At 40.7% G+C, this 14372-nt stretch overlaps 1 protein-coding gene across 3 annotated transcripts in view; it reads right to left on the bottom strand.

The window, feature by feature from the left end:
* TP53BP1 (tumor protein p53 binding protein 1) overlaps positions 1-14372 on the bottom strand; it is a 111549-nt gene that overhangs the window by 32258 nt on the left and 64919 nt on the right. For all 3 annotated transcript variants that reach the window (XM_030814210.1, XM_030814209.1, XM_030814211.1), the window contains exons 13-16: positions 11834-11953; positions 10889-11092; positions 6039-6096; positions 2795-2887 (exon numbers count right to left, since the gene is read on the bottom strand). In XM_030814210.1, coding sequence (XP_030670070.1) covers positions 2795-2887; positions 6039-6096; positions 10889-11092; positions 11834-11953 — 475 coding nt within the window. The remainder of the gene's footprint in view (positions 1-2794; positions 2888-6038; positions 6097-10888; positions 11093-11833; positions 11954-14372) is intronic.

The following is a 14372-nucleotide window of genomic DNA, read 5'->3' as shown; positions in this document are numbered from 1 at the left end:
ACCTGCCTGGCCAACATGGCAAAACCCCGTCTCTACTGAAAATACAAAAAAATTAGCCGTGTGTGGTGGCATACACCTGTAGTCCCAGCTACTTGGGAGGCTGAGGCAAGAGAATCCCTTGAATCCGGGAGGTGGAGGTTGCAGTGAGCCAAGATCGCCCTACTGCACTTCCAGCCTGGGTGACAGACCAAGACTCCGTCTCAAAAAAAAAAAAAAAATTAATCCAAATTGAAATAGGGAAGAATACATCTCCATATTTAACAAATATCTAACTATTCTATTCTGAGTGTAGCTCTGTTTATGAGGCATCTGGAATCAAATCCAGCTAGATTCCTAGGTTTTTGCTCCACCAAGGTTAAACAATATAACCAACATCTTGGCACCTCTATTTTAAAACGCTTTAATAAAAAAGCAAGGCAATACAATGACATCAATAAACTTAGTAATAGCTGGGTCATTACTACACCACTTTTAAAATCACATGATTTCAGGATCATGATTCCCAAGAATATCAACAAGCTCACACTTATTCAGAATGCCCATTTAAAGCACTGACTTATTTATTTTAAATATTTCTTTCAATAATGAACATAGAAATTTAGAAATTATGCTACCTATTACTTTTTTTTTTTTTTTTTTTAATGGATAAGACATAACTCTCACTCTCTCGCCCAGGCTGTTAGTGCAGTGGCACCATCTTGGCTCACTGCAACCTCCACCTCCAGGGTTCAAGTGATTCTCATGCCTTAGCCTCCAGAGTAGCTGAGACTACAAGCATGGACCACCCTGCCTGGCTAATTTTTGTATTTTTAGTAGAAACAGGGTTTTACCATGTTGGCCAGGCTGGTCACTAACTCCTGGCCTCAAGTGGTCACCCCTCCTCAGCCTCCCAAAGTGCTGGGATTACAGGTGTGAGCCACCCCATCCAGCCTTTTTTTTTTTTTTTAGACAGAGTCTGGCTTTGTTGCCCAGGCTGGAGTGCAGTGGCACAATCTCGGCTCACTATAACCTCCACCTCCTAGGCTCAAGCCATTCTCCCACCTCAGCATCCCAAGTAGCTGGGACTACAGGGATGCACCACCACACCTGGCTAATTTTGTACTTTTGGTAGAGATGAAGTTTCACCATGATGCCCAGGCTGGTCTCCAACTCCGGAGCTCAGGCCATCCACCCACCTTGGTCTACCAAAGTGCCACCGCGCCTGGCTAAATCATGCTACTTATATCACTATTAGTGATATACCTACTGACAAAACATTATCACATTGTCTAATTACAAAATCACTGAATTTTAGAGGTGAAAGATACTCACTTCATAATGAAAATACAGGTCCTTTTCCACTGCCATTACTTATTTCTCTACACTAAATATAAGTATCATATATTCCATACAAGATACTTTTTTTATTTTTTTTTTAAAGACACGGTCTCCCTCTGTTCCCCAGGCTAAAGTGCAGTGGCGAGACCACAGCTCCCTGCAGCCTCAAGCTCCCAGGTTCAACCGATCATCCCACTTCAGTCTTCCAAGTAGCTGGGACCACAAGTGCATGCCACCACATCCGGCTTTTTTTTTTTTTTTTCTTTTTTTCTTGGTAGAAACAGGGTCTCACTATGTCACCCAGGCTCATCTCAAACTCCTGGCCTCAAGTAATCCTCATGCTTTGGCCTCCAAGTGCTGGGATTACAGGCGTGAGCCACCGTGGCCGGCTGCCTCCTTAATTATTTAAATAGAGATAAAGGCCTGTAACTCAAAACTTTTTTCTTGCCTCAGAACTGTTCTAAGAGATTATGGAGTAAAGAAATTATGGGGCCAAGCACAGTTGCTCATATCTGTAATTCTAGCAAGTTGGGAAGACGAGGCAGGAGGATCACTTGAGCCCAGGAGTTTGAGACCAGCCTGGGCCTGTCTCTACAAAAAGTTGGAAAAAAAAAAAAAATTAGCCAGACACAGCAGCACATGCCTGTAGTCCTAGCCACTCAGGGTGTTGAGGCAGGAGGGTTGCTTGAGCCTAGGAATTTGGGGCTACCGTAAGCTACTACTGCACCACTGCACCTCAGCCTGGGTGACAGAGTGAGACCCTATCTCAAAATAAATTAATAAATACATTTATGAAGTCAGTCATTTCAAATTGATACAACTGGTAGATAAAGATAAAAATGTGTATCTGTAAAATATTTAACAAAATTTCTCATGACAGCTCATGAATCCATCCAGAATACATTATAGTCCCTCAAGGTATAAAAAAAAAAGGTAAGCTCAAGCTCACAAAATAGTAGCAGTACATCTTAGTCTGTTTTCTGCTGCTATAACAGAATTTCCACCAGACTGGGAAATTTATAAAGAAAAGAGATTTACAGGATTTGGCTCATGGTTCTGAATGCTGAAATGTCCAAGGACATGGCACTAGCATCTAGACGGCCAGCTGGTGAGGGCCTTCTAGCTGCATTGTAACACGGTGGAAGGCATCACATGGTGAGGGTGCATTCAAGAAGGTGGAAAGGGGGCCAAACTACCCCTTCAGCCTTTTATAATCAACCCATGCTCACTGTAACAGCCTTAATGCATACATATGGGCAGTGCCCCCATGACCTAATTACCTCTTTTTTGTGTATGTGTGGCCAACTTCTGTAGCTTTATACCAATACCACTAATTACCTCTCAACACTGTTGCACTGGGGGTTAAGTTTCCAACACATGCCACATTCAAACCATAGCACAGTACATATTAGGATTTGGGCACCAAACATTTTGTGACCCAATGGAGCCCAAAAGATTCTATAAAAATAATGCTTACCTGATGGGTGCAGTGGGGGGATCCTCACTTCGAGCTTCATTCTCTTGCCTGGCTTCATAGATACAGCTAAACACAGACATGGTCTTCTGGGGACTAAGACAATATATTAAAGCAATATATTGTTAACTTTGAAAAGAAAAGTACTTTTGGAGATTATCCTTTTATGCACAGAGGAAATCAAATGCTTTCTCTGCATATCAAACTCCAAACCACCTTACACCAAAATGCAAATTCTCCATACTTGTTTTGAATTAGCATAATTTAAAATTCTCAAGGTTCACTGGAAATAAAGTGGACAGAGGACTGTATTAAATACCATAAAGATGCAATCAGCAAAATCCAGAATGTAGAAAACCATACAACAATCTGTACCTTCAACAAATAATTTGCAAGCAAGAGGCAAAAAAAAAACAAAAAAAAACAAAAAAAAAAAAAACAAAACCAAAACAAAACTGGAGGGGTACTCTGTATTTTAAAAGACTTAAAGAGACATAACCAAATGCAATACGTGGACCTTATTTAGATCTTGAGTCAAACTGTAAAGCACCATTTATGAGACAATCAGAGAAATCTGAACATTGAATATTTTATGATATTAAGGAACCATTGTCAATTTTTTAAAGTATGATAATAGTAATATGGTTAAGTTTAAAATAAGAATCCTTATCTTTTGGAGACAGCACTGAAGTATTTCAGATAAAATTATATAATGCTGAAATTATCTTCAAAATCATTCAGTAGGGAGGGGGGTGCTGGAAATATAAATGAATCAAGACTGGCCATAAGAAATTTTTGGAACTGGGTGATGAATACATGGCAGTCCATTATACTACTCTCTCTACTTTCGTATATGCTTGAAACCTTCTATAGTAAAATGATTAAGAAATAAGGTGACAGCAAGTAATTAGAACACAGTACAGTTACAAACAACACTTAAAAGCTTCACGTAGGCTGGACACGGTGGCTTATACCTGTAATCCTACCACTTTGGGAGGCTGAGCCAGGCGGATCACTTGAGCTTCAGGAGTTAGAGACTAGCCTGGGCAACATGACGAAACCCCATCTCTACTAAAAATACAAAAATTAGCCCCTGGTGGCAGGTGCCTGTAGTCCCAGCTCCTTCTGGGGTTGAGGCAGGAGGATCACTTGAGCCTGGGAGGTCAAGGCTGCAGTGAACTGTGATCGCACCACTACACTGCAGCCTGGTTGACAAAGTGAGACCCTGTCTCCAACAAACAAACAAACAAACAAAAAATCTCCACCTAAATGCAGATGAACCAAGGACCACTTCCAGTATTGTGACAGAGCTTACTTTAGATGATTTGTTAGAGTGAACCCAACAGCAAACAAGTCAAATTTTTTTTAATTTAGATTCTTACATAGAAAATTTTCTTCACAACAGTATCAAAAATTTCATCTCATTCTATGATCCACCATTCCAACTCTCTGCTCCAAGTTTTTCCTTATTTTCTCCTCTCCACTTTCTACCGAGTTCTAGAAGCTTCAACAACATACTCTGTTCCCTCTGAATATGCACATGTACAGACTAATAACAACTTATTCCTGCCTAAAAATTCTGTTAAAGCCAAATGGACCAGATACACACTCCACTTTCTTCAACTTCTAAGACTACCTATCATTAAGGGATCTTCAAATGAAAAAGGACTCTAACGTACTTATCTTTCAGATTAAATATACAATAGCCCAGAGAGGAACTAATCTCTCTAAGACATAGTTAAGAACAGATCAAAAGACTTTGAAAAAGGTCAGAAACTCACAAGTGAGGTCACATTTAGTCCACAGGCCTCTTTTATTTGATATTTTAAAAAATCCAGATTTCTTGGCCGGGTGCGGTGGCTCACGCTTGTAATCCCAGCACTTTGGGAGGCCGAGGCGGGCGGATCACAAGGTCAAGAGATCGAGACCACGGTGAAACCCCGTCTCTACTAAAAATACAAAAAAAAATTAGCCGGGCGTGGTGGTGGGCACCTGTAGTCCCAGCTACTGGGAGAGGCTGAGGCAGGAGAATGGCGTGAACCCGGGAGGTGGAGCTTGCAGTGCGCCGAGATTGCGCCATTGCACTCCAGCCTGGGTGACAGAGCGAGACTCCGTCTCAAAAAAAAAAAAAAAAAAATCCAGATTTCTTTTTAAAAACAAAGATGTGGCAACAATAAGTTTGCAGTCTCGCATGACAACTACTGGCTGGAGTTGAGTGGGGCACACCCTTTCACATGGACCATACATTCAGTTTGCCATTGTCCTCAACACTCTGTCTTGTACCTAGCCACTTTAGTTATTTACAGTACCCGCCTAGCCTCTAATTTAAGAATTCTTGGTGGGGCATGGTGGCTCACATCTGTAATCCTAGCACTTTGGGAAGTAAAGGCAGGCAGATCACTTGAGCCCAAGAGTTCAACGCCAGCCTGGGCAACATAGTAAGATCCTCATCTCTACAAAAAATACAAAAATTAGTCAGATGAGGTGGTACATGCCTGTAGCCCCAGCTACTCAGGTGGCTGAGGCAGGAAGATCACTGGAGGTCAGGATGTTGAGGTTGCAGTGAGCCATGATCACACCACTGCACTCCAGCCTGATTCTGCAAGATTCTGCTCAAAAAATAAAAAAGAAAATAAAAAAAGAATTCTTGCCTATATTTCACCAACTGCTATTAGTGTTTTCATGCTGGATGACTCATGCCTGAAACAATTGTACTCTCACAGCCACCAGATGGCAAAGCTTACCAACCAAAACCTCAGTATGGGGTCATACTCGTCCTCAAAGCATTACAACATTCATGACAAAGCAAAAATAACAGCTCAACATAGTAGTTAATTTGGCAGGCAGAAGAGAAAATGACCTGAGGCTGCAGCTGAGTATGCCATTGGAGAAGGAACAAGGTCTGTAGCTATCTCTTGTTAATCCTTCTTTGTCTCATCAATTGGATCAACAATCCTGAGATTGTGGAGACTCTTGTATCAGCAACAGAAAAAAGGGGGGAGAGGAACTCTCACATGAACAAAAGAAATTTCAATTATCTTAGTTCTAGGTCTAGAAAAAAGCTTCACTGCACTTAAAAAAGTATTAATTAAGAAGTCTATGATCCATTCAGAACATTGCTAAATCCTTTATGAAAGAGTCTCATTTTAACTTTTTCATTTTAACTTTTTTCCTTTGTTGATAAACCATCTACCCTCATTACCAGTAGCTTCGTATTAAACTCTAAATAGCATCCAGCTTTGGTTACCTGGCAACAGACTCAGCAACAGCAGTAGATCCATTTTTTCTTTCATCAGTTGCAGGCTCTGAATAAAAACAAAACCAAGAAGAGAAAGGAAAGAGAAACAGAATTTAGTTAGTATCACACCTAAAACCTTCACTCTGCTCTACTAGTATTTGCAACAGGTAACAAAAAGAAATAAAAATAAGTAAAATTAGTAAGTATAAACATACAAACATTTCTTGTAATTTTATTTATTTATTTATTTATTTTGAGAGAGTCTCACTCTATCGCCCAAGGTGGAGTGCAGCGCCGTGATCTCAGCTCACTGCAACCTCCGCCTCTCGGGTTCAAGCAATTCTGGTGCCTCAGCCTCCGAGTAGCTGGGACTACAGGCATGCGCCACCACATCCAGCTAATTTTTTGTATTTTTTGGCAAAGACAGGGTGTTGCCATGTTTCCCATGCTGGTCTCAAACTCCTGAAATCAAGTGATCTGCCAGATTTCTTGTTTTTTGTTTGTTTATTTTGAGATGGAGTCTTGCTCTATCACCCAGGCTGCAGTGCAGGCCAGATATTTTTAATTTTTTTTTTTTTTTTTTTTTTTTTTTGAGACGGAGTCTCACTCTGTCGCCCAGGCTGGAGTGCAGTGGCGCAATCTCGGCTCACTGCAAGCTCTGCCTCCCAGGTTCACGCCATTCTGCCTCAGCCTCCCTAGCAACTGAAACTACAGGCGCTCGCCACCACGCCCAGCTAATTTTTTTGTATTTTTAGTAGAGACGGGGTTTCACCGTGTTAGCCAGGATGGTCTCGATCTCCTGACCTCATGATCCGCCTGCCTCGGTCTCCCAAAGTGCTGGGATTACAGGCAAGAGCCACTGCACCTGGCTATTTCTTGTAATTTTAATGTACAAGTTTTTCTCACTTCCACCAATCAATTTTCTTTCAAACTTCCTATAAAAGACTAATAAGATTGGCAAGAAATACAATACAATGAATAACTTTTTTTTTTTTTTTTTTTTTTGGGAGACAGAGTCTTACTCCATTGCCCAGGCTAGAGTGCAGTGGCATAATCTCGACTTGCTGCAACTTGTTTCTCCTGGGTTCAAGCGATTCTCATGCCTCACCCTCCCGAGTAGCTGGGATTACAGGTGTGCACCACCACACCCAGCTAATTTTTGTATTTTTAGTAGAGATGGGGTTTCACCACATTGGCCAGGCTGGTCTCAAACTTCCAATCTCAGGTGATTCACCCGCCTCAGGTTCCCAACGTGCTGGGATTACACATATGAGCTACGACACCTAGCCCTTAGCAGTAATATTGTTTTTTGTTTTTTGTTTTTTTTTGAGACAGAGTCTCACTCTGTCGCTCAGGCTGGAGTGCAGTGGCATGATCTCAGCTCACTGCAACCTCTGCCTCTCAGGTTCAAGAGATTCTGCTGCCTTAGCCTCCCGAGTAGCTGGGATTACAGGTGCCCGCCACCATGCCTGGCTAATTTTTATATTTTTAGTAGAGATGGGGTTTCGCCATCTTGGCCAGGCTGGTCTTGAACTCCTGACCTCAGGTGATCCATCCACCTCAGCCTCCCAAAGTGCTGGGATTACAGGCATGAGCCACCACACCCGGCCAGCAGTAACATTCTTAAATGAAAATTAAACTTCTGAATCCCAATTCATCTCTGCCCATATAAGAAGTTTAAAAAGTATGTAATAATACAAAATTAAAAACCAAAAAATTTTTTAAATTTATATCATATTAAAAACAAATTAGAAATGAAAGAACTTAATAAAATACGTAGAAAATATTTTAGGTTGATGAACTAATTTTAAATAGTTTTCAGAGCACCCACAAATAGAAGGTACCCAAGTTCTTCCCAACGTGCTTTAGGACAGACACCAAAAATAAAGGGTGGCCAGGCATGGTGGCTCACGCATGTAATCCCAATACTTTGAGAGGCCAAGGCAGGAGGATCGCTTGAGCCCAGGAGTTCAACACCAGCCTGGCTAACATGGCGAAACCCCATCTCTATAATAAATACAAAAATTAACCAGGCATGGGTGGTGGCGTGCCTGTAGTCCCAGCTACTCAGGGGGCTAAGATGGGAGGATCGCTTGAGCCTGGGAGATGGAGGCTGCAGTGAGCCGAGATCACCTCACTGCACTCCAGCCTGGGTGACAGAGAGAAGCCTTGTCTCAAAAAAAAAAAGAAAACAAAAAGGACATATTCAAGAACATGCAGCAACAAATTAAAGGTCATACTGAAAAAAATCCCATATTCTCACAACAATGTCACTAATTTCAAGGGATTAAAATTTGTTCATTTACAATTTATACCAGCCTTAGAGAAAACAACCCTTAAATGTTTTTTAGTTATTTCTAAAATATTCATCACCCAACATAATCTAAACAGTCCATCAGGGAGGCAGCTGAAATTCAGTTAGAGCCCTGGCTCTGAAATAGAAACCTGGCTCACACCCTGGCTGTTGCACTTAATAGTCCAACCTAGGAGTAAACTACTTTGTCATTTTGAGTCTCAGTTTCCTCCTCTATAAGATAAAAACACAACAAGCCTCAAAAGTTTGTTGTGAGAATGAAATGATGTAAGTAACACTGAATACAGTCCTTGATACTATGCTTCTGGTATTAGGAAAGGTAGTAAAATTTACTGATATAATCATCCTTAACACTTAGCTAGTTGTAATTTCAGATCCAAAGGTAAAGTAAGATTTAAGGCTATCATATACTCTCTCTCGACAAACGCTTTTTAAAATTTTTATTTTTTTGAGATGAGATCTCACTATGTTGCCCAGGCTGGTCTTGTACTCCTGGGGTTAAGCACACCTCCCACCTCAGCCTCTGGCATTGCTGGGATTATAGGAGTGCACCAACCACCATGCCTGGCAATAAGCCCTTATTTATTCCAGAGAAGATGACAGTAAGGATGGAACCATGTAATACTTTAACTCGGCCTACTGAGTTGCTAAGATTCAAATCAGTTAAGTACCACAGCATTAAAGATTTGGAACCAGACTTCCTGGATTTGTGTCCAGGCTACTCTATTTACTAGCTATGTCTAGGGAAGGTGCTCAACCTTCCTGTGCCTCGGTTTCCTCATCTGTAAAAGGAGGATAATAATAGGATCTAGTTCATAGGCTTGTTATGAGATTTAATGAGCTATACATGTGAAGTACCTGGCATACAGTAAGAGCTAAAAATATATTAGCTAAAATTACTTTTCTCTGGTCTCAGGGAAGAAGAAGTCCTGCTTATCTAACCTATTCTGTGTAGTCTTCAATAGCTTCCCCTCCCAACTCCTTCAGGGCCTTAATTCATCAACCGTTTCCCCCAATTCCCTCGTCTTTAATCTATGCCTCCCTCTTTTGGATCCTTCCTTAACCCATTTATGCTGGAGGTTGCAAATTTTTTTGTGTGAAAAATCAGACCTTGGTGATGACCTTGAGCAGTAGGATATAAATAACTCCCACAAGCTTAGCGTTCCAATAGTGGAACACTAGGCATAAATGGGTTAAAATCTATAAACTTGCTCAGGCCTCTCCCAGCCTAAAAATAACAAATCCTCTCTTAACCCTGCATTTCCCTCTAACTCACCATATTTTCTCTTCTTCTCTCACATAAACTTCTCAAAAGTAGAGAGTACATTTGCAGCCTCATTTCCTCTTCCTCATCCTTCCTCAATTACACTTTCAGTATAGCTCCCACCCCAACTGCTGCACTGAAATGGCTCTTGCTAGAGTCACCAAATGGATCCTAATTGCCAAAGTCAAAGTGTATTTCCAGACACATCTTACTAAACTTGCTCCAGTGCCTGACATTATCTTCTTGTAACTCTCCTCCCCATAGGCTTCCATGGCTTCATATACCCTCCTAGTTCTCCTTCTCTCTGAACGTTCCTTTATAATCTCCTTTATGAGATTTCTTCCTCTTCTAATCCCCCTTACACAGCTTTTACAAATTACCTGGAATGAAAAAATTACAAGCTTCAGAGTTAGGTCTGACTCAAATTCCACCTCCACCTAGCACCAATTATTGTGACCTTAGACATGTAACTTAAAAACCTCTCTTACTCTGTTTCCTCACCAATAAAATGAAAATGCAGATACCTACTTGGGAGTACTATTATGGAAATGAGATGATACAGTATACGTGAAGAGTCATTCTCTCTTTTTTTCCTCTCCCTTACTTCCGTATTCACCTGGCACCATGAGTCTGCCTATTCACCCCTCAAATTCATCCCTCATCTCCAGCTCCACTACCAATGACCTCACTTTCTGGTTAAAGACTGGGTAGAATTTACCAGGCAGGAGAACAGAATACGGGAAATGCAAGGAAAAGGAACCATCATGCACAAAGGCACAAGGTTTTGAAAGACTCAGCTGATGCTTTTTTTAAAGGCAAATCTGATCATATTACTCCCTTGCCTAAAATTCTTCGGCTTCTCAGCATGATGTAAAAAGCCTTTCAGCATCTGGTCCCTACTTTGCATCCCTCCCTTGTATCCTCTCTTTATCCTAGCCCTACCAAACAACTTCTAATTCATGTGAGAAAGAATCAACATTAATCTGCAATGTGAATCCACAGTCCTAAAGTTTTCTACCCTATTCTGAAGTCTTTCTGAATAGGGAAACCAATTACACAGGAACAGACTTAATAGAAACAAGCTATAACATGGAGATTATAAAACAGAGTATCTTTAGTAACATGACAGGCTGGCCAAAAGCAAAGAATTAAATCTATGAGTGTAAGACTTTACAAATACATTTATAAATATAGAAGTATCAATTATTATAACTAGATTATAATCAATACTCCCCAGATGATCTGCAGCTACTAATTACCCAAGATTAACATAAAACTTACTTTCCAGGTTGAACTGCAAAGACTCTTCACTCGCCTCAGTCTCAGGACTAACCAGTTTCATTCTTAGACATAATTTATCATCCATGTCTGGGGCAGCCCCAGAATCCCCTTTTTCACTCCCAAGTATGGGATCATGGGTCTCCACCATGCTTTCAGACATGACGTCACTGGTTGCTATGGTGCTTTCTGGATAGTTGCTGATACCTGAAAGAAGTCAGGCAAGGAGGAAGAAAAAAAGAACACTAAAATACAAACACAAAAAACAGCAATTCAAGGTCATCAATTTGCCTGTTTGGCTCCACAGCTCTGCAGGACTGAAGGAGGTTCCTAGGATAGATCCCTGTCATAAGTATCAACAACTACGAACTAGTATTGACACCTGGTCTTAAGAGGAGCAACAGGATTCAGTTCCACTTCTGCATCTGGACAAAGGATGCTGCATGAGCCCTCAGCCAACCCACATCTGCCAGCATCAGGCATAGGTAGCAGGAGACTCCAGACGGCATGATTGTTACCTCCCAGCACTGACTAGAGAAAACAAATAGGTTAATGTTGAAGACTACTGGCTGCTTCAGGGAAGGAGGATCTAAGTTTTCTTGCCCTGTCAAGCAACAGACTGATTAATTAGCCAAGGTATTGAATAAATAGTACTTCTACCCTACTTCCTGTTCCAAGCAGATTCTACTGCCTTGCAAGTAATAAGATAAAATTCTTTTAAGTATTCTCTTTCTTTCTTACTTCCCTCCACCCTTTCTTTCCTTCCCCTCTTTACCCCTCATCTCCTAGTAGTAAAATCACAGAACCAGACTTCATAACCCTATTCTCCCTAAAACAAAAATCAACCTTACTAGCCAGACCCAACTCCTCAGATCTAAAATATCACTTGTGTAGATAATGATATCTCAGAAATTCTGCCTTAAATATCATTACTTTTTATTCACTCACCAATAGGAGTACTGTGTCTCTTGGGCTCCAATTTTAGGTGCCCAATAAGAGGTGGGGTTGCACCAGTCAATGGTGGGATGGTATCACCTTCTTTAGGCAAAGTGAAATGAAATGGGGTTTCTGAAAAAAAGACAAAAGAAAAGAAAAAAGAAAAAATGATTTAAAAAAAAAAACAGAAGTATAAAATAAGCAAAAATAATGAGAACTGCAAGAAATATTTCAATTACTCTTTTCCTTTGCTCCCAAATTCTGTCTCATTCCCACCACCCTCACCAGGCCTCCTGACCAACTCCCTTCTATTGTCTCTGCTCTCTTCACAGCCAACAACTATAGTACTGCCACAAAGTAGACAACTAGAGGACAGGCAAATAGAGAAAGCCCAAAGTCTGCAAGACCTGAGGAACCTGGAGTCAAATGGAACACAAACATTTGATCTCCAAGACAGTAGATCAGGGGATATTTAGCAATACAAATTTGGACAGTTTCAAATCAGAACAACATAATTTTGTGCAATGCTAACCTAAGGAGTTTGTTTATAAGCCTTAATAGTCTGTAGGATTCTCCAAAGCAAAGTCTGAAGTTAATGCTTATAATGTACAATCTAATCAAAGAGATGACAGAGGATCTCATGGGTTAAAGGACTTCAAGATACTGACTGGTTCTGGCGTAGAAATCCAAGGGTTTCATGGTTCAGCAGTACTGACCAGCATTCACTCTAGGCCTAAGTGTAATGTTCATACCTAAATCTCTGCACAACAGCAAATCCCTCATATATAAGCATCACCAGTGTACACATTTTAGTTATTAAATAATTATAAATAGAAAATATTTGTCAAGACATAAAGCTACTTTCTACCTAGGTCTCAGTTCCAAATTTTTGCTAATCAGAACTAGAAAACTGTCAAAAAGTCACATTTTCTAAGTACCTAATTTATCTCTTTTAATACAATGATACATTTGGGAGAAAATAAGAATTGCGCCAGACTTCCCTCTTAAAACTAATATATGAAAATTTCTTCTTACTTTCCTCGGATGGCTCAAAATAACTATAATTTCTTTCATCTTTTTCCACTCCTATCTTTAATAGCAAGCACCGTGATCATTTTTTCCTTCAAAACAAAACAAAACAAAAATCTTGTTTTTTTTTTTTTTGAGACAGAGTCTGGCTCTGTTGCCCAGGCTAGAGTGCAGTGGCGCGATCTCGGCTCAGTGCCAGCTCCGCCTCCCGGGTTCATGCCATTCTCCTGCCTCAGCCTCCCAAGTAGCTGGGACTACAGGCGCCCTCCACCACGCCTGGCTAATTTTTTGTATTTTTAGTAGAGACGGGGTTTCAAGAGAAAATGAATTAGTAATCTGAGGAGATAAAAAGAGAAAAAGAAATGGTCTTTAGAAATAAAGGATTAAAGTACATATGCTCAGCAAAGAAACTGTAAAGAGGGGCCAGGTACCATGGCTCATGCCTCTAATCCCAACACTTTGGGAGGCCAAGGCAGATGGATCACTTGAGGTCAGAAGTTCGAGACCAGCCTGGCCAAAATAATGAAACCCCGTCTCCACTAAAAATACAAAAATTAGCTGGGTGTAGTGGCAGGTGCCTGTAATCCCAGCTACTCGGGAGGCTGAGGCAGGAGAATCGCTTGAACCTGGGAGGCAGAGGTTGCAGTAAGCCAAGATGGTGCCACTGCACTACAGCCTGGATGACAGAGTGAGACCCTGCCTCAAAAAAACAAAACAAAACAAAACAAAAACAAACCTGTAAACAGTATGGATGAAGAATCTCAACATTACATCTAACTGACAAAGACATCCACCATAGTTACAGAAAAGAGAAATGGGTCAGGTAGATAAGCATTCATTCTGTGGTAGCCCCTTATAAAGCAAGTTGTTCTAATAAAGAACTTAGAAGAGATACAGAAACTTAAAAAACACCTTGCAAAGCCTCATACATTCCAGACTTCTGAAAATGTGCACGAAATCTTTAAGCAGACCTTTCTATGTGATATATTATGCAAATACAATATGCAAGCATTAATCGCTGAAAATATATCCCTGTAACAAGGTTTCCTTTGCACAGTATTACATAAAACTTATGAAAAGTAATTTTAGCACCATTTATCTAACTGCATTACTATAACCTAATGGAAAATTGAGACTTTTACAGGCCCTAGGGACAGCACTGCCACTACTCTCCTCAGGTGTCCAATGCCTCATTCCTGGATTATTACCATAGCCTATCAATCACTTCCTCTGCCTAAAGTCTCCCACTCTCCCTAACCCCCATTCTTTCTGCACACTGTCTGCAGCCTTCCTAGAAAACATGGCTTTGTTAGCTCCTGGTCAAAAAACTTCAAGGTTTTCACTAGAAGACAAATTCCTAACTCTATAGTCAGCATTCAACTAACCAGTAGCAGCCTGTATCTCCAGTTTTTCTTTAATTATTCAAGTACATAAAGCTTCTATTCAATGTCCTCCAAACGTTTCCCATTTCTATGCTTTTGTTCCCTCATCTGGAAAACACCATGCATCTACTCAAATTATT

This window comes from Nomascus leucogenys, chromosome 6, assembly GCF_006542625.1.
Source record: "Nomascus leucogenys isolate Asia chromosome 6, Asia_NLE_v1, whole genome shotgun sequence".
NCBI classification, from domain to species: Eukaryota; Metazoa; Chordata; class Mammalia; order Primates; family Hylobatidae; genus Nomascus; species Nomascus leucogenys.
This window is presented reverse-complemented; position numbering and strand designations above follow the sequence as displayed.